Source organism: Canis lupus, chromosome 33 (assembly GCF_011100685.1).
Source record: "Canis lupus familiaris isolate Mischka breed German Shepherd chromosome 33, alternate assembly UU_Cfam_GSD_1.0, whole genome shotgun sequence".
NCBI classification, from domain to species: domain Eukaryota; kingdom Metazoa; phylum Chordata; class Mammalia; order Carnivora; family Canidae; genus Canis; species Canis lupus.
The window spans coordinates 29,282,885-29,308,484 of NC_049254.1; the positions used below are offsets into that span (position 1 = coordinate 29,282,885).

The window sequence follows — 25,600 nt, forward strand, 5'->3', positions numbered from 1 at the left end:
AAATTATAGGAGATGATATAAGAAATGAGTGAGATGGGATGGAGAATCTACTTTAGAAGAAAAGTTGAGAAAAGTAGTCTATAAGGAGATAAAATTTAAGGTGAGAAATGAAGAAAGATGAGGGAGCTAAAAGAAAAGTAAACTTCATTTGTTCTGCTAAATGGGAGACCGGGCAGCATGGTGAGCAAGAGAAAGCTGCACAAAATGAGAGTGAAAAGGAAGGTAGAGAAATTTGGATTTTATTGTAAGTGCAAAGGAAAGTTAAAAGCTTTAATCAGAGAAGAGTTGTGATCTGATCTATGTTTTAAAAAGATCTCTCCAGTCTTTTCAAAAAATAGTGCTAGGTCAACTGGTTATCTATATAAAGAATCAAATTGGACCCCTACCTCAATATTACACAAAAACTAATTCAAAATGGATCAAAAGCATCAATATAAGAGCTGAAACTATAAAACTCTTAAAAGAAAAACAGAGGAGGAGGGCGGATTGGGGTGGGAGGGCAATAAAAAAAAATTTTTTTATTTAAAAAAATTTTTAAAGAAAAACAGAGGAGGAAATCTCCATGACCTAAAGTTAAGCAAAGTCTCTTAGATATGACATCAAACCATAAGAAACAAAAGAAAAAAGTAGCTAGATTAGGGTTCATAAAAATTAAAGCTTTTGGTGCTACAAACAATACCACTAAAAAAGTGAGAAAAAAGAAACAATCAGACAATAGGAAAAGAATATTTGTAAACCATATATCTGATAAGGAACTTATATTTACAATATGTAAAGCATTCTTAACAACTCATTAATAAGAAGATAAATAATTCTATTTAAAAATGGGCAATGGAGGGATCCCTGGGTGGCGCAGCGGTTTCGCGCCTGCCTTTGGCCCGGGGCGCGATCCTGGAGACGCGGGATCGAATCCCACGTCGGGCTCCTGGTGCATGGAGCCTGCTTCTCCCTCTGCCTGTGACTCTGCTTCTCTCTCTGTGTGTGTGACTATCATAAATAAATAAAAATTAAAAATAAAAATAAAATAAAAATGGGCAATGGAGCTGAATAGACCTTTCTTCAAAGATGATATACCAAAACTCAGTAAGTCTATTGAGAGAGTCTCAACATCATTATTCACCAAGGAAACACAGATCAAAACTACAATGAGGTGGTTCTTCACAACCAGTAGGATGGCTATAATAAAAAGGTAGACAATAACCAATGTTGATGAGGGATGTGGAGAAACTGGATTCCTCACACGCTCCTGGTGGAAATGTAAAATATGATATGTCCATACAATTGAACATTATTTGGTCATCAAGTGGAATGAAGTGCTGATGCATGCTACAACAAAGACTTTGAAAGCATTCCACTAAGTATCAGAAGCAAGACACAAAAAGCCACATGTTGTGCGATTTCATTTATATGAAATGTCCAGAATCAGCAAATCTGTAGAAGCAGAAAGTACATTAGTGGTTGATAGGGGCTGAGAGGGAGGAGGAATGGGAAACGACTATTATTAGGTATGGGAATTTTTGAGGAGTAATCAAAATGATTTAAAATTAGACACTTTTGGGGTGCCTGGCTGGCTCAGTCAGTAGAGCATGCAACTCTTCATCTTGGGATTGTGAGTTTGAACCCCATGTTGGATGTAGAAATTACTTTAAAATAAAATCTTATGAAATAAGACACTTGCAACGGTTGCATAATTTTGTGAATATACTAAAATCCACTTGATTATATATTTTAAATGGGTCAATTTAGGGTGCATGAATTGCATCAAAATAAAGTTCTTTTTTTGAAAAAAATTCTCTAGTTGCCATATAGTGGATTGATTTTTAGTGGGAGAAAAAGAGGAAGCAGGGAGACTCGTTAGGAGACTTTATAGAAAATGAAGTGAGAGTGATAATGGCTTGGATTAGGGTGATGGCAAAGGGGATAGGGAAGTAAGTGGATCCAAGCTGTATGGGTGTGGTAAATGTGCTGCCGAAGTGAGCACAGCTGTGCGGGTGTGGGATGACTATAGCACTGAAAGTCAGTTGACATTGAATTTGAAATAGTGCAGTAATATTCGTACAGACCTCTCAATGCCAGTCTGTTCTTCACAACTCCACTCCTGCCCCTTTGAGGGTTTTGTTGTTGTGGTGGTTGTTGTTTTTAGAGAGAAAATGTGTGGACAAGTGGGGGGAGGGGCAAAGGGAGAGGGAAAGAAAGAATCTCAAGCAGACTCCCCACTGAGCATGGGGCCTGATGTAGGGCTCCATCTCAGGACCCTGAGATCACGACCTGAGCCAACATCAAGAGTTGGACACTTAACTGACTGAGCCACCCAGGCGCCCCAAAAAAGTAAGTTAAGGCCAATTGTGCCCTTTTGAAAATCAGAACCCTTCAAAGACCTTTCATTATTTTTGAAATAAGTTCCAAACTCCTCTGTCCAGTAAGAAATGGTAATCACTATAGGATTTAGAGTTAATCGTTTTATAGTCTGATACTCTTTTTCTTTTTTTTTGTAGAAATCTAGTCGAAAAATTTTTTTTAAGATTTTATTTATTTATTTAAGAGAGAGAGAGAGAAAGCATGAGTTTGGGGGAGGAGAAGAGGGAGAGAGAGAAGCAGACTCCCAGATGAGCAGGGAGCCTAACATGGGGCTCAATCCCAGGACCCCAGGATCATGACTTGGACTGAAGGTAGGCGCTTAACCAGCTGATCCACTGAGGCACCCCTCTAGTCCAATTCTGATCAAGGTGAAGATCTCTATATAATCAATGAAGTCAGCCAGCTGTAAAAGTAAGCCACTCTAATCAATGATCATCCAGATTCCAATCAAGGAAAAGTATTGTGAATGTATACCTTCATTGGATCAATGGCTGGTGTGAAGAGGAACATGCTAAGCCAAGGACAAGAGACAACATGGAGTCTGGGAAAGTCTTCAGTTTTGGAGACCCAGGAACTATTTTGTCATTGCTCCCAGGGTGATTAAGATTTGGGGACTAGCTCATCTAACCAAATCCACAATAGATGACATGTAGCAACTGGAAAGACAAGTGTTAATAATGAAAAATGCAGTCCAGAGTGTTCAGGTTTGAGTATTTACACTTTTTGTGCAAGACACTCAACAGGATAAGCTAAATTTTTATCAGAAGTTTACATAATGTTCATGGAGTCAGAGTCAGGAAAGTTGATTGACAGATATTTTGTTTTTTAAAAGCAAAAACCTTTGCTGTACCAGAGGGTCTGAGTTTATTTCATTCAATGTCTAAAGAGAAAGGAGAGCATATGATTTGAACACAGAAGATAAGTGCACTTTTTTTGAAATCCTTCAAAAAAGGATGTGTTCATCTCTGTGAAGAGTTGAGTGTACATCCTTCACATGGAAAGAAGCTGCATAGCATAGTGATCAAGAACATTTTATTAACATTCAGCTTAAAAAGTTTTACACCCAGGGGCACCTGGATGGCTCAGTCAATTAATTGTCTGACTCTTGATCTCGTCTCAGGTCATGATCTCAGGGTGGTGAGATTGAGCCCCACACTGGGCTCTGCACTGGATGTGGAGCCTGCTTAGGATTCTCTCTCCCTTCTCTCCCTCTGCCCCCCACTAGTGCACACTTTCTCTTTCTCTTAAAAAAAAGAAAAGAAATTTGGAGATGGGATCTTTGGAGATAATTAGGTTTAGACAGACTCCATGATGAAATCAGTGCTCTTATAATAAGGGACATCACAGGGATCCCTGGGTGGCGCAGCGGTTTGGCGCCTGCCTTTGGCCCAGGGCGCGATCCTGGAGACCCAGGATCGAATCCCACGTCGGGCTCCCGGTGCATGGAGCCTGCTTCTCCCTCTGCTTGTGTCTCTGCCTCTCTCTCTCTCTGTGACTATCATGAATAAATAAATAAAATCTTTAAAAAAAAAAAATAATAAGGGACATCACAGAACTCACATCCTCCCTCTTCCTGTCTTTTTCTCTACCACGAAAGGACTCAGGGAGAAGGAGGCTGTCCATAGGGTAGAAGGAGAGTTCTCAAGAGAACTCAACCATGCTGGGACCTTGATCTTGGACTTCTAGCCTCCAGGATTGTGAGAAAATGAAGTTCTGTTGGTTAAGGCACCCAGTTGAGGGTATTTTATTATGGCAGCCAAAGTTCAGACAATCTTCCTTTGGAGTGATTGTCAGCATGGAATGAAATGACACATGTAAAACCCTTAAACCCATATCTGACGCATGACATGGTAAGTGCTTGGCAACTGTTACCCATTGTCATTGGAATAGGGTTTACCTGCCAAGGAAAACGGATGGTGTTGTTTGGTGAGAGCACCTTTCTTCTGGACAACTCTGACAACATGGCAACCAGCATATTTCTGAAGACATATTCCAACGTATTTCTGTGAAAGAATGCCAGGTTTGTCTCCCAAAGGAAATGGACTTCTCCAGAGGTACCCTGATCAAGAGAGATCTGCCAGCGTCTGTCAATACAGAGTCCCAGGGACATTAGCTGGAATCACCAGCACGGGGGTGTCAGTGAGAAAATGCAGGAGCAGAGGGGGATCCCTCTTCCAGTGGCATCTCACAGAGGCCTTCCCTGACCCCTCTGGGCAGAGGAGCCACCCCTCCCCACTTCATTTGATCCTGTTACCCTGTTTTAGTTAAACACCTGACCTTACAGGCTTTGCTGTGCATTTTCGGTCTCCTCACTGGCGAGGCAACTGCATAAGGAAAGACCTAGTCCTTTGTTCCCGCTCCTGTACCGCCAGGACTTGAACTGCCTGATACACCCGTCAAAGGAATGAATGAATTCACTACCGTGGCCGATAACATGAATTTGGGCCTCAGCCTTCAAATCTCAGCTCTGGGCCACTTAGTGTGTTTGACTGTGGGCAAGTTACCTTGGTGGGCTTCAGCCTTCTCATCTGTAGAATGGAAATAGGATGAAATAGGAAAATATAAAGTTTTTAGCACAGTGCTGGTATCCAGTCAGCACGGAACTGGCTATTTTCTTGTTCTAACCCTGACCTCAGGGGAGGGAAGGGTGATTTATTCCCCTGAAGCAAGAGACGGCTTTCTCTGCGAGCCTGCCACTGTGGACCAGCCACGAAAAACGGGGCAGGGCAGAGGGGAGAGGGGCAGTGCGAGCAGTACTGTTCCACGGTCCCACGATAGGCACCATGAGAAGAAGGCTGCAGACCCACCCTTAAAAAAAAAGGGGGGCACTTGGGGCTCAGTGGATGAGCATCAGCCTTCGGCTCAGGTCGTGATCCTGGGGTGCTGGGATCGAATCCTGAAACAAGCTCCCTGCAGGGAACCTGCTTGTCCCCCTGCCTGTCTCTCTGCCTCTCTCTCTCTGTCTCTCATGAGTAAATAAATAAAATCTTTAAAACAAACCAAAAACCAAAAAATTAACAACAACAACAAAAATAACCAAAAATGGCCAAGAGGCTCAGGGGGAGGAAGGAAAAGGAAGGCGAATTCTGAGAGGACAAAGTGTTCACACTCAAAATAGATGTTACTAAAAAAAAAAAAAAAAAAAAAAAAAAAAAAAAAGATGCTACTGCTGCTGTGGTGAAACGGACTTTCAGTTCAGGCAGAAACCATTTTGCAATTTCCCACTCCGCTGGGGGTGATTCTGCTAAGGGCGCCGGACGCGAGCAGTTCACTGGACACACTCCCCTGCCCAGCTCAAAGCTCGTAGTGGGAGTAAAAAACAGACCCGCTCAGTACCTTTGAGAGCAGGAGGGAAGGGGGTGGGGGGAGAAGAGAATGGAGCAGCTGCTGTGCTCACATTTTGTTTTTTGTTTTGTTTTGTTTTTGTTTTTGTTTTCACATTTTGATAAAATGAGATTTTTTTTTCCTCTCCCATTCTTTGGGTCCTGAATCCTGTGAGCGTACAAGTATTTCACTTAAATACCCAGCAGATAGTAAAATTAGCTCTTAAAAGTAAAATGCTTCATTATAAAATGAAGCATCGGGGCACCTGGGTGGCTCAGTGGTTGAGCGGCTACCTTTGGCTCAGGGGTCCTGGGGTCAAGTCCCGCATCTGGCTGGCTCCCCGCATGGAGCCTGCTTCTCCCTCTCCTATGTCTCTGCCTCTCTCTGGGTGTCTCTCATGAATAAAATAAAATCTTAAAAAAAAAAAAAATGAAGCATCTGCCTTCAGCTCGGGTCATGATCTCAGGGTCCTGGGATTGAGCCGCCCTTCCTGTCCCCCGCCCCCGTGCTCTCTCTTGCATTCTCTTTCTTTCATAAATAAAAATATTAACAACCTGTATTATAAAAGCACACACGTCCCTTCAATGTGATATGTTCATCTCGTCCATTTTTAGACTCCCTTGGCTAGTGCAGGTAGTCTTTTGCAGGCAGCAGCCCATAAAAGTGCACAATCCACTGGAGTCACATGTCCTTTTCCATCGCCAATAGTGAATGCCATAGGAAAGGAGAGTTTCCATCACCAACTAATGCTCTAGTATGAAAATCACCTAGGCATGAATTCTGGAGAGCACTCATGTGGGTCAGCGTGCAAATTTTTTGTTCCCATCAAATGAATCAGTTGAAAGGAAAACAGTGATCTACCTGACAGGACATACACCAAATATCTCTTTTGAAAAAACCATCCCATCACCAAAAGAAAGCAAAAATGAGAGTAGCGCTTTTCAATTTGTGCTCCACACAATATTGCAGGACATTAATCAGTGTTACAGGATTTAAATGTTTTCTTGCTACGATTAGATAAAATTGAAAAACACTGATTTTTTTAAAGTTATTTATTCATGAGTGACAGAGAGAGAGAGAGAGGAGAGAGAGGCAGAGACACAGGCAGAGGAAGAGGCAGGGTCCACACAGGGAGCCCGATGTGGAACCCAATCCCAGGTCTTCAAGATCACACCCTGGGCCAAAGGTGGTGCTAAACCACTGAGCCACCCCGGTTGTCCCAGACTGAGCTTCTATCTGGACCTAAGTACAGCTTTGCCTTGAATTAGGTTCTTAGGAAGCCCTATTTTCCATTTCACATTGCTGGATTTCAAGTAGAAAGCTCACACCTGGATCATGTGTCAGTCTTGCAAGCCTGTATGTCTTGCAAGATACAGACACTTCCAGCAAGGAAATCTTCCCTTGATCACTATATGAGAAGTGAGTGGTGTGTCTTTGTGGGGTTTATTAGTATTTCTCCATTTCCTGACCCTTGTTTGATCAGAAAGAGGCATGGTGAACTCTCTCTGAGTTCTTCTCTTTCTCCTGTCATCCTTAAAGTACTATGGTGCAACGATACATACAACTTTGAGAAAAGTTGCTCAATACAATAGACATGGCATCAAGGGACATTCTGCTCCTTCCTCCCATCTTTTGAGGAAATGCTGGCTTTGTCATGAGCTGTTCTCTCTACAACTATGATAGTTGTTCGTAGCTCTTTCACTTGCAACAAAATCTGCTTTAGCTCTTCGGAACCATTCCAAATGTTTTAGAATTTAATCAGATTTTAAACCAATTTCTCCTATGTTCTAGGAGGAGAACACATTCTAGGAGGTGAAGACATTTCATGCAGACTGTAGTTAAATAGCATCAATTCATCTCAAGGAAGCACCTCAAGAGAGATAGTGTCCTCAGCCATGCAGGTGTGATTCTGTGTGCTTTCCATCCTGGAGACTTCAAGCAAGAACAATTTCTTTGTTGTTTTTGGCAATTTGCCTTATCCTTTGTGAATGCAATACTGTAGGCAGGCCAGGATGCTAATTACTCGGAGCATCTGGTCAGGATGCCAGAGGCCAAGATCAGCTAGCCCTCTAATCTCCTGTCTTCAGCCTTCCCCAAACCTGAGTTCTCCATGCTCCTACAACCTGTTCTCATGATAACATGCTCCCAATTTCACACTCAACTTTTCATCAGGATCCAAAGACCCAAATGTGATATAGACTTTGCTGGTTGAACAAAAGGCAAAGAAAAAATGAAACTTACATACCTCTTCCCATTAAGGGGAAATTCTGTGGTGACCTTCTGCGAGGTAAAGAGAGACAGATTTTTGGCCTTTTTCGTTGACAAGAATCACTGATGCAGATGCTGAACAGGGTCAGTAAATGAATGCAGTAGTCCAGGTAGGGACAGTAGCAAGTGGAGAATACATGCCCCATCTAAAGAAAGGACCACTTCTTTACTCCAACAGACTATTACAGGGAAGGCCCATGAAGCTGAATCTTCTAGTTTTCTAAGAGAAGCCAGAAATATGGGCTTCAATGTGAAAGCTCCTCAAGTTTCAAGTATTCACTACTATATTAAATTTTTTTTTTAATATGTGGGGACCCAACAGAGCATGTTTGTAATTCAACCTGTTTGGGTCACCAGTTTGGGATCTGTGGTGTGAAGTTTGTTCTAACAGCAAAAATCTTCAACTAGGGATCCCTGGGTGGCGCAGCGGTTTAGCGCCTGCCTTTGGCCCAGGGCGCGATCCTGGAGACCCGGGTGCATGGAGCCTGCTTCTCCCTCTGCCTATGTCTCTGCCTCTCTCTCTCTCTCTCTCTCTCTCTCTCTCTGTGACTATCATAAAAAATAAATAAATAAATAAATAAAAATCTTCAACTAAAGAAAAAGTTTCATGTTTCTGAGAAGGATGGATGAAATCTAAGGATAAATCCTACCAGTATCCTTATAATTTGACACTTTTTTTGAGAGAGAGAGAGAGACCAAGTGAGTGGGGCAGGGGTGGAGGAGGGGCAGAGGCGGAAGGAGAATCTTAGGCAGGCTCCACACCCAGCGTGGAGCCTCATATGGGGCTCAATCTCAGGATTCTGAGACCATGACTTGAGCCAAAATCAAGTCAGACACTCAACTGACTGAGCTACCCAGGGGCCCCTATAGTTTGACATTTTGGGAAAGAGGTTTTCATAAACAAAATCTTCCATTCCTCTTTTCCCTGCCATATGTGAGGAGATGTGAAAATAGCAGGTCTACAGATCTGCTAGGGCTGCTGTAACAAAGTACCATGGACTAGGTGGCTTGGACAACAGAAATCCATTTTCTCACAATTCTGGAGGCTAGAAGTTTGAGATCAAAGTGTCGGCAGGATTGGTTTCTTCTGAACCAACCTTGGATCGCAGAGGGCCATCACTTCTCTGTGTCTTCACAGGTCTGTGTCCTAATTTTCTCTTTTTATAAAGGACATCATTCTTATTGGATGAGGCCAATATGACCTATTCTAACTTAATTACTACTTTTAAGACCCTCTCTCCAAAACCACTCACATTCTAAAGTACTGGGGGATTAAGACTTCAACATATGAATCTTGTTGGGACACAATTCAACTGTAATAGCAGGTTCTCTCTTCCATGGTCTTCCCTGGAGCGGCGCATTTTTCCCATTGCTGTCATTTAATGGAACTGGGTAGCCTGGGACAAGGATGTATTAACTCCCACTTGCCGCCCTTGTGGGAAAATTCAAAGAAAAAGAGATACAGAAACACAATCTGAGCAGAAAAAAAGCTTGGAGATCAGAGTTCTGCTCGGATATCATTTTATATCTGAGAAAATAAGACTCATAGGGGTCCTGTGACATGCCAGAAGGACAAGGCCACAGCCTCTCTTAACTGGAAGGAGTCTTGGCATCATCTATTCTATTATTCTCTGAGGGATGCCTTCCTCCCAATATGTGCCTGCCAAATGGCCCACATTCATCCCACATCTGTATGTCAGAGCTCCAGCTATTTCAAGGCAGAAGTCATGTCACCATTAATATTTTTTCTTTTAGATAAAAATCTTTGATACTAGGAAAAATAGGGAATTCCTTTGACCATTCCTTTTAAGACATGATTTCAAGTGCTTTTACTGTCCTGTGTATACCCTAATATTTGTTTTCTTACAGGGTGTGCCTAGAATCTGAGAAGTAAATTTGTAGATGTGGCCACACTAGTATCAAATAGATCAGGTCAATCACCTCCCTTACTGTTGACATTATGCTTCTATAATGATAGCTTTTATTCATCTTAGTGCATTTCTCTGTTCATGTACATGAACCTATGCTTAAGTCCTTTACATGTTTCCTATGAAAAGTCCATCTTCTCAAGCCTGTGTACTTGGCTTTTTTTGCCTGTCAACTTTCATCTTGCCAGATTCTCCCCATTGCTCCAGCCTATTGAGCTCCCTTCAGATTCTGGTTCTGATATCCTCTCTATTTACTATCTCCTCTGGCTTCACATCAGCTACAGAATCATCAGGTTATCACTATTGTACCCATTCAAGTCATGGGCATAATTTTGACCAGGACTGAGCCTGAGTAGAGTCTGCCCTCTGGATGCACATGGATCCAATCAATCAGAACTCTGGTGTGGCAGATTATATCCATTCTCACCCGGTTTGTATTTCTCTACCTATTTCTGAAGGTTTTTTTTTTTTTTTTTTTAAGATTTATTTATTCAGGGATCCCTGGGTGGCGCAGCGGTTTGGCGCCTGCCTTTGGCCCAGGGCGTGATCCTGGAGACCCGGGATCAAATCCCACATCGGGCTCCCGGTGCATGGAGCCTGCTTCTCCCTCTGCCTGTGTCTCTGCCTCTCTCTCTCTCTCTCTCTCTCTGTGACTATCATAAATAAATAAAAATTTAAACAAAAAAAAAAAAAGATTTATTTATTAATGAGAGACACACACACACAGAGAAAGGCAGAGAGACAGGCAGAGGGAGAAGCAGGCCCCATGCAGGGAGCCTGACATGGGACTCCATCCCGGGTCTCCAGGATCACGCCCTGGGCTGCAGGCGGCACTAAACCACTGCACCACCAGGGCTGCCCTCTGAAGGATGTTTTTAGAAATTTGGCTAAAAGCCCATGGCTGTAGCATTTCTCTATCCTATGGCCTACCAGCCTTAATGTTAAATACTCACCCAACAAGTCAGTGGCTGAGCTGAAACAGTATAGTCTTTGCTGTTCCAAATATCCCAGCCCATGTGGAGATATGAGAGACAGACAACTGGAACACAGTCAAGAGGACTGGGCTCTCCTCTCCTCCATCGGTCAGGAAAAAAATAGATGTAAGAAGGGAGGGCTTCAGAATGACCTGTCTGTGAGAACATAGTTGCAAGTAGATTAAAATCTCTGGCTAAATCTGCTTTGAGTATACCATTGTCCTTTCCCATGATTTTTCTCTTCTGCAAATTAGAGAGAATGATATCTTCTTGGGGCATCAGTTGGTGGAGTATGCAACTCTTGATCCCAGAATTGTGGGTTCAAGGCCCGTGTTCGGCATAGAGATGACTTAAAAATAAAATATTTTTTTAAAAATCTTTTTTTCTTTAAGATTATATTTATCCATTCATGAGAGACAGAGAGAGGGGGAGAGGCACAGGCACAGGCAGAGGGAGAAGAAGCAGGCTCAATGCAGGGAGCCTGATGTGGGACTCGATCCCGGGACTGCAGGATCACGCCCTGAGCCAAAGCAGGTGCCAAACCGCCGAGCCACCCAGGGATCCCCTAAAAAATCTTCTTTAAGTATGGGCTGGTAGTCATTTGAAACAGTCAAACATGGATCCTCCACTATGGTTTTAAGATACTTCTTAGGAAACTTCTGTCTTCTCAGGAAAGAGAATTTTTAAATTATATGACTAGTCAGAAGAACTAGCCATTACTACATCTTCACATACTAACCTACTAGATATGAATCTTTACAGACAGTTCTAGTCTAGCCCAAGGCTCAAAAGCTTCTATGCCTGTCTTGAGTTCCATAGTCTGTGATGTCATAACTTTAGTATCACAACTGACCTCCTGTCCTTAGCCTTGTCTTTAAGATTTGAATGACGAGGGATCCCTGGGTGGCGCAGCGGTTTGGCGCCTGCCTTTGGCCCAGGGCGCGATCCTGGAGACCCGGGATCGAATCCCACGTCAGGCTCCCGGTGCATGGAGCCTGCTTCTCCCTCTGCCTGTGTCTCTGCCTCTCTCTCTCTCTCTGTGACTATCATAAATAAAAAAAAAAAAAAAAAAAAAAAATTAAAAAAAAAAAAAAGATTTGAATGACGAAAACCTATCTCGGCTTTAGGTGGGAGATACTGGGGTTTATCCTTGACTATGAAAGTAGGAGGAATCCTAAGATGAATCTATAAGGAAGATACTGGGAATTCTTTCCCCCTGTAGGGCTTAGGCAGAGAATTAATACTGATCTATCTACAAAACCTGAGGAAGGTGTGACCTCAAACAAATCTGACCTCTAGCCTCGTAAGAGTTTCAGTTTTTTTTCTTTTAAGATATGTTTATTCATTTTACAGAAAGAGAACACATACATGCAAGCCAGGGGAGGGGCAGAGGAAGAGGAAGAGAATCCTCAAGCAGACTCCCTGCTGAGCATAGAGACCAATGCAGGGTTCGACATGGGGGTTTCGATTTCAGGACCCTGAGATCATGACCTGAGCTGAAATCAAGAGTTAGACACTTAACAGACCGAGCCACCCAGGTGCTCCTAGGATTTCAGTTTTTTTGAGAGGTGCTACAGAAAGAATAAAGTGGAAAGTGGTCATTGTTTTATTTATTTTTTTTTAAAGATTTTATTTATTTATTTATTCATGATAGTCACACGGAGAGAGAGAGGCAGAGACATAGGCAGAGGGAGAAGCAGGCTCCATGCAGGGAGCCCGATGTGGGATTCGATCCCGGGTCTCCAGGATCGCGCCCTGGGCCAAAGGCAGGCGCCAAACCGCTGCGCCACCCAGGGATCCCTGGTCATTGTTTTAAATCAATGACCTTCTATGATCTACTCTTGCAGCCTGCCAACAGGAGCAATGTGGTCATTTGGTGGGACACCACCTCCTGGATGCTGCCTGGACCATCAGCTTCATGGGCTGCATTGCTCTGAAAGGCTTTTCCACTTAGACTGACTTCCCTTCTTTATCACCAGATTCCTCTTGAGGTACAAGCCTTCCTAGGAAAAATATATTGCATTTCTATCACATATGCCTGGGCTTAGTCATATTTTGGCTGATATTAATTTGGCTTAAAGTAACGTTAGAGTTATCAGCTTATCCATCCTTTAATGCTCCAAAAATCTATTTAGTCATGCCAAGAAGATGGGAATCTAGTTTTCTTAAAGACTATATTGAGAAGTAATCTTTTTTATAAAGCAGTTTATTGAACATCTGTGCAAGCATATTGTTAATAATGAAAAAAATTAGAAACAACCTAAATATCCATTAGTAGGATAATGTGTTGTTCCTGGAATAGTTTCTGTATTATTTAAATTCTGGATAATGAAAATGCTTTCATATTACTTGTGTCAGGTTATCACTATAGACTTCCAAGTAGTCCCTTTCCTTTACTCTTGCCTTTTATAATTGGTCTCACTGCTTTCTCAGTGATTATGAAAAATGCAAATAGGATGGTGGCACTTTGGGAATTAAAGCTTTCTTGTGGTTTATGCCTCATTATCTATTCATTAAGTGCCAAGCTCCCTGGCATGTGTACTAGCCCTCATGATCTCTCCCTCTTCTCCTCCAAAGCCTCAGCTCCCATGCCTGTGTTCTGCTTTCCAGCCACATGTGACTTGCATCAATCCTCTGAACCTATCAGTTTCTTTTCTTTTTTTTTTAGATTTTATTTATTCATTCATGAGAGACACAGAGAGAGAGGCAGAGACACAGGCAGAGGGAGATGCAGGCTCCATGCAGGGAGCCCGACGTGGGACTCGATCCCGGGTCCCCGAGATCACGCCCTGAGCTGCAGGCGGCGCTAAACCGCTGAGCTACCCAGGCTGCCCGACCTATCAGTTTCTTTCACAGCTACATAGCTTTGCACTTACTCTGCTCTCTGCTTTCAGTACCTCTGCCTTTTTCTCAAAATCAAATTTGAGCATTGCCATCCCCCTCTACCCTCAGAAAATGTAAGCCTGCTTGTTTCAACAGCCTCGATGGGCTCTTAGGACACTCTGCACAAAGCTATGTTCACATCTGTCTGCCCAAATAGAATGAATGTTCTTGAGAGCTGAGAGGTGTCTTATCTCATATTTACCACTGAAGCACAGGCCCTACTGGAGACTGAATAATAATAAATAGATGAATGAGTAAAGTAATGTATTAACAAGTGTACAATTCTAATGCTGTATCTATTAGTTGGTGTTTTTTTAGGCTGTACTTGATTTCTTAAAAATATTTTGTTTATTTATTTATTCATGAGCGACACAGAAAGGCAGAGACATAGACAGAGGGAGAAGCCAGCTTCCTATGGGGAGACTAATATGGGACTCGATGCCAAGACACCAGGATCATGACCTGACCCAAAGGCAGACAACCACTGAAACACCCAGGTGCCCCTGTACTTGATCTTTCAAGCCATATTCACATATATGAAAATGTTGGGTTAGGGGAAGAGAGGTCCCATGTCTAATCTCGGGCTCAAACCCCACTAAAGATGGTCCTGCTCATAATAATAAAGACCATCTACAGTCCTCAGTTCCACGAGACCTTCTGTGACATTTGGAACACAGTCAGGTACTTCAGCTGGGATATCCTATGTCTTTGGGAGATCAGAGTCATCTCAGGATTTGAGCCCAATCTCAGTACTTCGTTTTTGCCCCAGGCTGGAACAGGTGTGAAGGTTGGTATATGGTATAAACCTGTTGCCAAGACAATTTTGAAATATGAAAATATACTGAACATGATGGAAATTTGTTCCCCTAGAATGCCTCATCTGCATATGTGTGTGAATTTGCCTTAGGAATAATAGCTGATGCTGACCAAAGCAGTGATCTCTTAATGTCTCCCATGCTTCTAATGCAGCACCAATAGTGCCCTTTCAATTGGTCCCCTACAGTCCCCACTGGAAAGTAAGTCCCACAGAGCAGCTAGGTTTCTTTGATATATAGAAAATAATATATAGGAGCACCTGGGTGGCTCAGTTGGTTAGGCATCTGTCTTTAGCTCCGGTCATGATCTCAGGGTCCTGGGATCAAGCCCCATGTCGGGGCTCCCTGCTCAGTGGGGAGTCTGCTTCTCTCTCTGCTCTTCCCCCTACTTGTGCTCTCTCTTTCTCTCTCTGACAAAAGGATAAAATATTTTAAAAAAGAAATTTTATACATATTATATGTGTATATATAAAACATATATGTAAGTTATGGAGCATAGCACTATTTCTTGTCTTTCTAACCTATTGCCTGGAGAAATATGTAGCGCAACAAATATATGTTAAATATATGAATAATTCTTTTATGAGTAAGAGAACCAGAAAGACTGGCATCTCCCCGATAAAATGTCCATCAGTGGTCAGACAGGTGAAGGTATCGTTCTAAGATCGCCCCTATTAAATCTATGAAAACCAAATTCTATTCTACTTTCTAGATTTATTCTCTTCCTTTCAACCCTTTGTGAGTTCAGTAGCATGACTCCCTCATAAAGCTGTGCGGTGGAGGTGACACAGTGTGGTTGAAAGACCATGGACTGAACTCAGACAATTCTGAGTCTGAGTCCTGGCTCTGTCATTCTATAGTTGCTCCACCCTGGGCAAACTACATACCATCTCTACAGATCAGTTCTCTAACCTATTATAAGTGGGTTATGAATACTTATCTACTCGAGTTACGGGGGATGAAAAGAAAATAACATCTCATGTCAATTGATTTCTCACATTAGGAGTGCCTGGGTGGCTCACGGTTAAGGATCTGACTCCATCTCCGCTTAGGTCATGATATCAGGGCCATGGGTTTGAACTCAGTGTTGGGCTCCACATGGATGTAGAGCCTGCTGACCCCCATCCCCAGCAAAAAATCTCACATTATTTCAAGTTAAAAAAAAAAAATCTGTTCTAAATATTTCCAGACAGGAATAATCCGATCTCCACTATTGATGGCATACTGGGAAGTTGATTAAAAGTTGTATTTGTAAAGGGTCCCCATGAGCCTGTAGGTTTCTGCTCCCCTCCTGAATTCATGTACCTTATCAAACCTTTCTTCTTACTACCTTTTTTATTTTTTTTTTATTTTTTTATTTTTTTAAAAGATTTTATTTATTTATTCATGATAGTCACAGAGAGAGAGAGAGAGGCTCAGAGACACAGGCAGAGGGAGAAGCAGGCTCCGTGCACCGGGAGCCCGACGTGGGATTCGATCCCGGGTCTCCAGGATCGCGCCCTGGGCCAAAGGCAGGCGCCAAACCGCTGCGCCACCCAGGGATCCCTACCTTTTTTATTTTTAAAATATTTTTTATCTTTAAGTAATCTCCATACCCAACGTGGGACTGAAACTCACAAACTGAGATCAAGTCACATTCTCTACTGACTCACCCAGCCAGCCAGCCTCATCATTACCTTTTAGTTCCATTTTTCCTTGTTGGCTTTACATTGCCTTTTACTCTTAGTGGCAGCTAATTCCTACACATGGCATCCCTGGAATCTTGTCTTTCACATATTATTGTTGAGTCACTTTGGTTTTCCCCCTGGATTGAATCCTAGAGACAAATCAATAGGTAACTATGGCTCTCTCCCAGACAGTAAAAGAAAATAGGAAAAAAAAAGAAAAGAAAAGAAAAAAGAAAGAAAGAAAAAAGAAAAAGAAAAGGGAATCCCCTGTGGGGTAACATCTCAGTTTATATTAATGCCATGTTTTTATATTCTTTTCAAAAGTACACACCATACATAATTCAAGCAGTTCAATTTGGTTCTGTACAAGCAGTCCTCACTTTTAGAATAGCCTGTGTAGTCCAAAGTGTATTTGTAAAGCCAGTTGTGTAAAACTCACAATGCCAAGTGTCCAGAGAAATGAGGTTACCTTGGGTCATCAGGTTCTCAGGGCAGTCCCCCAAAGTCTATCTAATCCTGAATGTGGCCAACCTGGCACACTATTCACCTAACTCCAGAACTCTGCACAGCCTTGATTCTGCAAGAGAGGGAGAGAGAGCGCTCTGTGTTCCACCTCTGGGTGCTGGGGACATACAGCCCTCCTCTACTCCCTACTTGGCCGGGTGTGCAGCTAGGGGTAGAGCTGTGCCAGGGAGGAGGCTGGGAGAAGGGCAGACAATCCTGGGCACTAGCACAGGAAATCTGATTCTCTGTCTCATGACATGTCTCCAGACCTTTTGCTTGCAGGAATTCTGAATAAGGAATAATAAGAATAGTAATGACGTTCGTAGAGTGCTATATAGTTTATAAATGACATACCTTCATCCCTAATATTTCACTGTCTCTTTGGTTCTTTTTTTTTTCTTTGTCTCTTTGGTTCTTAAAACAAACCTCTTGAGTTATTGTTGTAATCTTTATTATAATAAAAATTTATTAATTTTTATTGGACAGATAGGAAAACTGAGGTTCAGAAATGAAATGATTTTTCTAAGGCGAGTGCAGGGGAAAGATATAAAAAGAAGCTTAACTGGCACTCCAGCATGGTTGCTTCTAACTAGGTCTCCTCCCACACACCCTTGGCTATATTTTATTTGCGAAACATTTAAATTGTGTTTACTAGGTGTCAGGCACTGTCCTAAGTGTTCTACAAATATTAGCTCACTTAAAATGGCTCAGTCTCAAGTTACAATTTACCTTCTTTTTTTACTCTTAACCTGTCACTATGTAATCATCTTGACATGGATGGTGACTTTAGCAACGTTAATTCATGGCACATTTTTTATTCAGAGGCGTTTGGGTTATTTAGGTGATCTCTGACTCTCATATTTCCATTATCAGTTGAGTTACTTTCAAGAGTCAACTTCTTGGGATCCCTGGGTTGCGCAGTGGTTTGGCGCCTGCCTTTGGCCCAGGGCATGATCCTGGGGACTCGGGATTAAATCCTAGGTCGGGCTCCCGGTGCATGGAGCCTGCTTCTCCCTCTGCCTGTGTCTCTGCCTCTCTCTCTCACTGTTGCCTATCATAAAAAAAAAAAAAAAAAAAAAAAAAAAAAAATCAACTTCTTGGCCAAATAGTTTGAATATGATCTGAGATTTTATATTCTCAAATCCAACAGGTATTTCCACCACAGCTTTTCTTATTTTACGACAAAATAAACTGCCTCTAGCCAGAGCTAAAGTTTCAGCCAATGGAAATTGCCTCTTAATAAACTCTCTATTAAATATGGCATCTGAGTCTGGCAGTTTTGTGCCTGTCAGCTCCTAGAGTGCATTGGACCAGCCTGAGAGGAGAGTAGCTTTGCAGTTACCAGAAAGTGCTCTGAAAATAGACCTCTGGCTTTGAATTCTGGCTCTCTCTGTTTCTATTTTGTCCTGTCCACGCCTCAGATTTTCTCATCTTTAAAATAGGGATAATGGGTCATCCGGCTAGCTTAGAAGAGTGTGCAACTCCTAATCTCCAGTTCATAGGTTTGAGCCCCACGTGGGGGGGTAGAGATTACTTAAATAAAACAAACACACACAAAAAAACACTTCATACTATAAAACTGTAATAATTCCTATATTATAAAACAGGGATAATAATATTACCAATCTTGCAGTGTCATTGTGAAGATTGTCCCATTCTACAGATGAGGAAATGGAAGTTCAAGAGTACAAGGCAATACAAAGGGTTTCCCCAAGACAACACAATTAGTATGTGCTGAAGCTGAACTTTGAATTTAGAGCTGCCTGTTTCCCAAGTCCATACACTACCAACTGCAGGAATGGGTTCAGCTCTTAGCCAGCTGATCAATCAAATATGCCATGTTGAGAACAACTTGAGACTGCATTGGCGCTGAATGCGAAAGAGTCTAGACACTTAGGCAGCATCTGCTGTAGTCACAGAAGGGGATATGTCATCCCCACTTGGCACAAGCACTGATAGACCCAATATGATATGTTGATTATAGTTCACTTAAGTCATTACAGTGAAACAACAGCCAGTTTACCCAACCTACCCTCTTTCTTTCTTCTGTGCCTACTCACTCTTCCTCTACTGCCCATTACAAAAGCAAATAGGTATTACCTTAAGGGTGAGAGTTTAGAAATAACATCCTTTTCTTGAAACAGAATCAGTCTGGGACCATTGATTCTGCTTTATTTTTCCTTCCTGATTTGTTTATTAAAAAATTTTTTTTTTTTTTTAAGAAGGCTCCACACACAACATGGGACTCAAACTTACAACCCTGAGATCAAGAGTCTTGGGCCAGGCACCCCCTCCTTCCTTATTTACAGAGTGGTGCAAGTCTGGAGTGTTTATTATTTCATGAGAGTCTAGGTAAAAAGATCATGTGACTTTCATATGAAAACTGTTCTCAAAAAAACAAAACAAAAGAAAAGAAAACTGTTCTCATCTACTCAGGTGCAACCCAGTCTGAGTGCACTCTGGAGACCATTCACTTAAGAGAGTTGTTTCTTTGGACTGAAACCCTAGGATGCATCCTCAGAAAGAGGCATGTAGCTACCATCTTTGTCCTTAAATCTAAAATGGTGTTTAGGGATCCCTGGGTGGCGCAGCGGTTTGGCGCCTGCCTTTGGCCCAGGGCACGATCCTGGAGACCCGGGATCGAATCCCACGTCGGGCTCCAGGTGCATGGAGCCTGCTTCTCCCTCTGCCTGTGTCTCTGCCTCTCTCTCTCTCTCTCTGTGACTATCATAAAAAATAAATAAATAAAATAAATAATAAAATGGTGTTTATCCAGCAGCATGAGGAGACTGGCTTAGTGGTTTTTGATGATGAAAGCAAGAGACTGGGACAGTTAACTTCTTAAACTCTTTTTTAGCTCCAAGAAAAAAATTATTGATCATGTCCTATTAGCCAGATGCTATGCTAAATGCTTTTACAAGCATTGCCTCATTTAGTTCTCTTAACTGTTTTACAGAGGAGGAATCATTCCCTTCTTGTGAAGATAAAGAAATCTTAAGATTCTAGAAGGTTGGGCAGCCCTGGTGGCTCAGCGGTTTAGCACTGCCTTCCGCCCAGGGCGTGATCCTGGAGACACGGGATTGAGTCCCATGTCAGGCTCCCTGCATGGAGCCTGCTTCTCCCTCTGCCTGTCTCTCTGCCTCTGTGTGTGTGTGTGTGTGTGTCTCTCATGAATAAATAAATAAAATCTTAAAAAAAAAAGGGTTAAAAAAATAAATAAATATAAATAAATAAATAAGTAATAAAGGTTCTAGAAGGTTAAGTGATTTGCCCAGTTTGCATAGCTAGGTTGCATAGTTTAACCTCATCTATTCAATAAATGTTCATTGAGCCCCTCCTATGTTCCAGGCACTGGAATAAACTCTAGAAATACTGAAATAAATAAGCAGCATCCCTGCACATAAGAGCTTATAGCTCAAAGACAGAGTTGCATCTCTAAGCAGGTTATAGAATCAGATGTGGTAATGGAGTTGGAGTGGTAACTGTGGAAAGGGCATCATGGGAGCACAGATAGCTGAACTTGACCAGCCTGGCAGTCAGTAGAGTTTAGAAATAACTCATCTCCTGGAGGAGATGGCGCCTAAAAGGATCTTATATGATGAGTAAGCATTAACCTGGTGAAGGAGGATTGAAAGGAGATAAATTGCATCCCAGGTTTTGGTAAAAGACAGCACAAGCAAAGACATGGAGATGAGAAGCAGTATTGTGAGTGTGAAAACCACACAGCTGGGGACTGCTGGAATAGTATAGGCATGGAGATGGGGCTGGTGTAGTAGACAGGGGCCAGTCCAACGCAATCCTTGCTGTTGTGTTTTCCCTGTGGCCTCTACTTCTCTCCTTGAAGCGTATGCCCTATGAAAAAAGAAGACTGTGGGATGCCTGCATGGCTCAGTCTGTTAAGTGTCAGAATCCTGGTTTCAGCTTAGGTTGTGATTAGGGTCATGAGATCAAGCCCCGTGTAGGGCTCTGCACTTAGCGGGGACTGTGCTTGAGATTCTCTCCCTCTTCCTCTGCCCCCTGCCCCTGCTCACATGCTCTCTCATTCTAAAATAAGTAAATAAATCTCTTAAAAAAAAAAAAAAAAAGAAGAAAAAGGAAAAGAACACTGCGCCCAGCTGAGAATCCAAAAATGGCCCTGAACAATTACTCTTAGGTGAAGGTTTAAATCAGGTGGTCTACTTGTAGGGAAGAAGACCTGTTGCGGCAATCCGGGAAATCATTTCACCTCTAATAGGCTCCTGGGCCATCTCCCAATGTACCAAATACCTAAATAAACAACTGAGAGCTAAGAACAGGGGTTATAGTCAGTGTGTAATAGTGGGTGATTCTTCTGAGGCCCACACCTCCGCTGAATGCAGCAGTTAACTTCGACTTCCTGAGTCTCCCTAGCTTCTCCCGTTCTGGCTTTCTGCTCTAGACTATCTATGCATCTCTGCTCCGTTCCTGTGTTTGTCTTTGCTGTTCCTTCTTGAGTTTGCATGAGATGCTTGTCAACACTGAGATGAACCAAATGTATGAGGTTTGACCTCCAGAATAGTGTTTCCTAATGGATCTACAGCTTCATTGGATCAGCTGTATAAGTCCTCTGTCAGGGACCCAGGATTAAGAGAGGATGAGATAGGGCAGCCCGGGTGGCTCAGTGGTTTAGTGCTGCCTTTGACCCAGGGCCTGATCCTGGAGAACCAGGATCAAGTCCCATATTGGGCTCCCTGCGTGGAGCCTGCTGCTTCCTCTGCCTGTGTCTTTGCCTCTCTCTGTGTGTGTCTCTCATGAATAAATAAATAAAATCTTTAAAAAAAAAAAATAGAAAAAAAAATAGAGGATGAGATGAAACCTTCTAAGTGGAAAATATGGCAGCTAGATCAGGGTACCCAAAGTGTGGTCTATGGACCACTTGCATTTGAATTTTTATGATAGGTAGAGTTTTAAGGATCCCAGCCTGGCCCTATTGATTCCAAATATCTTGGGATGCAGCCAAGAGTTTGTATTTTTAAGAAGCCCCCTGGGAGATCTTTGAGTAATATAGTAAGAACAATTGCATAGAAGAGGAGTCACAAAATGGCAGCAGTAAGTCAAATTCACTTGCAGATACATATTGTTTGAGCTTTACAGTGATTTACTCTTTTTAAAGATTTTATTTATTTATTCGAGATAGAGAGAGAGAGAGAGAGAGAACATGAGTGGGGTGGGAGTGGCAGAGGGAGAGGGTGAAGCTGACTCCCCACTGAGCAGGGAGCTCAACTTGGGGCTTGATCCCAGGACCCTGAGATCAAGACCTGAGCCGAAGGCAGACACTTAACTTGAGTCAATCAGGCACCCCAGTCTCACAGTGTTTTAAAAAATCAGAATATTTTACTCAAAAATCTAGATTTCTGGCCTCTCTTGAAAAAATCTTGAGGAGGCAGCCCTGGGCCAATATTCAGGCAACAATCATTTACAGCTGCAGTAAGGACCATCACCTTTCAGCCAGCATGCCCTCGGTCCCCAGAGCCACAGGAGCCTTCCTTGGAGTCTGGAGTCATGTCCCTACCTTTTGACTTGAGCTCCTCTAGGACAGACACCAGGTTTTAGTCATCCATGAATCTTCAGTTCCTAAAACCAAATTTACAGAAGAGAATGAAGAAATGCGTGCTGACGGAATAAATGGGCACAAGCAATGAGGTTTCTCTCGGCTTGGATTACTTAACTGAAAGATTAAAAAAGAAGAAGAAGAAAAGAAGCTGCTCTTAGGCGTAGGAGACCTGCTGTCTCCTCCTGGTTCTCCTGCTGATACATTGGGCTGTATCAGTCACATCTCAGAGTCTAATTATCTTAACTACAAAAAGAATTAGGAGGATGGGTTTGTCTCTATTCTCCATCTCAATCAGTGTGGCTCCTCGGGTTGCGGGGGGCACTAGGGCTCCATCCTTAAGGTGTAGGCCGAAAAGACGCTACTGTGGAATCCAGTCGCATCCGTCTCTTCCTCCAAGCCCCACACCTCAAAAGGCCATCTGCTCACCCGGCAGCTTGGAATCCTAGCGGACCTGGGGAGGTGGCTGACTCACCGGGACCGGGCCCGGGTCCCTCTGGGAAGTCATCCTCACCACCTTCCTGTCCCCTTCTCGAAAGCCCTTAACTTTTCCCTGTTTTCCCTCCTCTTCCCTTTACCTTTGCTTCGTTACATGTTCCTGCCATGCCTCTACCACAGGGCTCACTCCTTGGTATGCATGTTCCCTTCCTAGACTGTGATGTCCTTGAAGGCCTAGAAGAATCTAGGACACATCACAGCAGCACAATCATTGCACGTGGAGTGAAGGCTGAGCAGCCCTAAACCCCAGATCCGTTGAGATGAGTCAGAGAAGAGCTGACCCTTGTCCTGGGCATGTTCCCCCTTCCCCGCCCCACACACTTCTGCATTTTGAGATGCAGAGCTCCCTGCTGATATTTAGAAGGACAGATGATGTTTGCCAGCAGCTGAGTATCCCGGGTCTCCGCATCAGTGCTGCACAACGACATGGATTGCGGGGATCATGGATGGGTAATTTTTTGTGCGTAGCACTTAACCATAACAGCATGGTGTGGGGCCACGTTGCCTAAGCTGTTATGAAGAATCCTTTAATACTCTTTTGGAGAATGTAAATAGACACCGCATTAAAAAAGTAATCTGGTCCAAAAAGTTTGGGAATGTCTGAAAACTATATTCAAGTCTCAGAAAGAAATGCTACATATTAGCATGTGAAAGACTCAGAAGTCTGGTGGTAAAGAACATGGTTTAATTTTGTTTCTCCTGGTGCTTCCAAAGCACAGTGCTCAGGAAGGAACACTGAATTAGAAGTGAGAAGGCCTGAGTTCTCATTTCCCCTCTTTCACTAACGCAAATGTGTGATCTCCAACCAGACACTTCCCCCTTTTTTTAAATTATTTTTTTAAAGATTTTATTTATTTTTTTATTTGAGAGAGAGAGAGACAGAGGGAGAAACAGAGAGAGGGAGAGCAAACAAGCAGGGGGGAGCGGCAGAGAGGGAGAAGCAGACTCCCTGCTAAAAGGGAACCCGACATGGGGCTTGATCCCAGGACCCTGAAGGCAGATGCCCAACTGAGCCCCCAGGCACCCCTAGACAGTTCCCCTTCGCAGCCTTAAATTCCTCATTTGCAAATTGAAAGAATTGAAAACGAAAATCTAAGTGACATGACTGGGTTAGATGATTTCCAGCAGCCCTTCCGATCCCCACTTTCTCTCCTGCTCCAAGGGAGGAACCACTCTGGCTTTGAAGCCTTTGCTAGGACTAAAAGGTTCGCAGAATGGGTCCTTAGCAACTCGGTGCAGCTCTGCCCTGCTCCACGCAGGAACAGCTGGGCAGGAGCTTGGGGGTTCTCTGACCACGGCTATTTCTGTCACGTGGCCAGATCTGAAGGAGAATTATCTGGCAGTTCTGAGCTGGTTGCACCAACTCCAGGGTGACCTCTAACACCGTAAGAATCAGCCGTCCACTTTTGCTAAGTTGGAAGACTGTGATTGGCATTAGGTTGTTTAAACAGTGAGACGTTTCCCTAATGTCCTCAGATGGGCTGGGCCAAGGGACAGACTTCATTTTGTGGATCCAACATGTGAACTGACTTTCCCCATCTCAGGACTTGCACTGGGCATCACGGCAATGTCGTGTATACAGTACAACTTTCAATAGGAGTTGGGTTCAAAAGTTAATGTTTAGAGCAAAAATCAAGTATTATCAGAATTATCTTTGAAGATATTTAAAATCATCTCTGGGGGTGGTGAAATGGTCCCACTCTGAGAAGCACAGGACAGTTGAGGGACCCGGGTTTTAACTGAGGGATTATGTCATTCGCCCTACGTTTCTCCAGGCCATTGATCGACTCGTTATGTGGATCAGAGTCTTGTTTTGTTTTGCTCTGTTTTGGCTAAAACTGAATTTGTGTAAGGTAAGTATGTGTATGACCCCATTCGCTGAAATACATAGAAAAAGTCTCTACGTTCATTCTACTGATAGAGGTTACCCCCTGGGTGTGCCAGAACAAAAAAAAGGATCAAAGAGAACTTCTCTCTTTTTTTTTTTTTTTTTTTTTGTTATTTAACAAGGAAAATGAATGTATTTGTATTTTTCTTGTGTAACATGAAAAGATCCCTGACTATAAGTCACTCACCCATTTTCAGGGAAAGACAAGCATGAAAATTAAAAAAAAAAAAACGATTAGATAGTGAGAGCAGTAGGCTGTGGGAGGGTGGGAGGGCTCAGGGTGGGGGAGTAATAAATTGTTCCCTGCTGCTTAGTCTCATCTCTGTCCCTTTGTTCTGTGCTCAGGGAGACGTGGTTGGATGAAGTTTTGCTTATTCTGCTTCAAGGTGACCTAGATAAGGCTTGGGCAGTTTGGCTTGTCTTGCCAGGTCCCTCCCCTGCCCCAGGGAAGGGCAGCTCTCTTAGTGTATAAGTAGGTGAGGAGCATTGACCCTACAAGGAGGCTTCTGCAGGAGTTTCCAATCTGCTATTTTCTTTTAAAGATTTATTTACTTATTTGAGGGTGGGGTGTGGGAGGAGGGGAGGAGGAAGAGGGAAAATCCACCTCAAGGGCACAGCCCTACATGAGACTCAATCTCACGACCTGAGATCACGTCCCGAGCCAAAATCAAGAGTTAGATGCCAAACTGACTGAACTACCCAGGTGTCCCCAAATCTGCTATTTCTTTTGCCACAATGGGGATGTTGCTGAGAGGGGCCTGAGAGTGGATCACTGCAGTGTGTCGGCTCACCCGCAGACTCACCATTGGCAGTGCATTCACCTCCTCCTTGTCCTTCGTGAGGTGGAATGAACTGGAATTATTATTCTCATGTTACAGACTTTGGAACAAAGGCATAAGACTGAAAAGCAAAGGTATATACCCA

General features: G+C 43.0%; 1 protein-coding gene and 1 long non-coding RNA gene across 10 annotated transcripts in view; one reads left to right on the forward strand and one right to left on the reverse strand.

Moving 5' to 3' along the window:
- Nucleotides 1–927: 927 nt before the first annotated feature.
- On the reverse strand, nucleotides 928–24,777 carry LOC111093708. 8 transcript variants are annotated; one of them, XR_005383407.1, is made up of 6 exons: nucleotides 22,869–24,777; nucleotides 22,252–22,313; nucleotides 10,832–11,008; nucleotides 7,928–8,170; nucleotides 4,256–4,361; nucleotides 1,443–3,853 (listed from the first exon to the last, which is right to left on the reverse strand). XR_005383407.1 is itself a non-coding variant. In XM_038583077.1 (4 exons), the coding sequence occupies exons 1-4, from the start codon at nucleotides 11,129–11,131 to the stop codon at nucleotides 1,404–1,406; spliced, it is 603 nt and encodes a 200-aa protein (XP_038439005.1). In that variant the 5' UTR covers nucleotides 11,132–11,281; the 3' UTR covers nucleotides 1,011–1,403. The 8 variants fall into 8 exon arrangements, 2 of the variants coding, with proteins under 2 accessions (XP_038439007.1, XP_038439005.1); XR_005383409.1 differs by lacking the exon at nucleotides 10,832–11,008 and having other exon boundaries at nucleotides 7,928–8,096; XR_005383408.1 differs by lacking the exons at nucleotides 22,252–22,313; nucleotides 22,869–24,777 and adding an exon at nucleotides 11,592–11,665.
- LOC119867349 overlaps nucleotides 11,945–25,600 on the forward strand; it is a 50,277-nt gene continuing 36,621 nt past the window's right edge. The window contains exons 1-3 of one of the 2 annotated variants that reach the window (XR_005383414.1): nucleotides 11,945–11,979; nucleotides 12,700–12,843; nucleotides 13,521–13,578. This is a non-coding gene — a long non-coding RNA (uncharacterized LOC119867349). Of the gene's footprint in view, nucleotides 11,980–12,699; nucleotides 12,844–13,520; nucleotides 13,579–25,600 lie in introns of those variants that run through there. The other variant, XR_005383413.1, reaches the window with a different exon arrangement.

Bases quoted from the DNA above. Each gene is read 5' to 3' on its own strand.
- LOC111093708 (XM_038583077.1), bottom strand. From the start codon at position 11,131: ATGCCCCAAGAAGATATCATTCTCTCTAATTTGCAGAAGAGAAAAATC. The intron at 4,362-7,927 runs GTATGTAAGTTT...ATTCTTTCACAG, and splicing joins TTTCCCCTTAATGGGAAGAG to AAATACGTTGGAATATGTCT. The intron at 1,432-4,255 runs GTAAACCCTATT...CTGCTTCTACAG, and splicing joins CCATCCGTTTTCCTTGGCAG to ATTTGCTGATTCTGGACATT.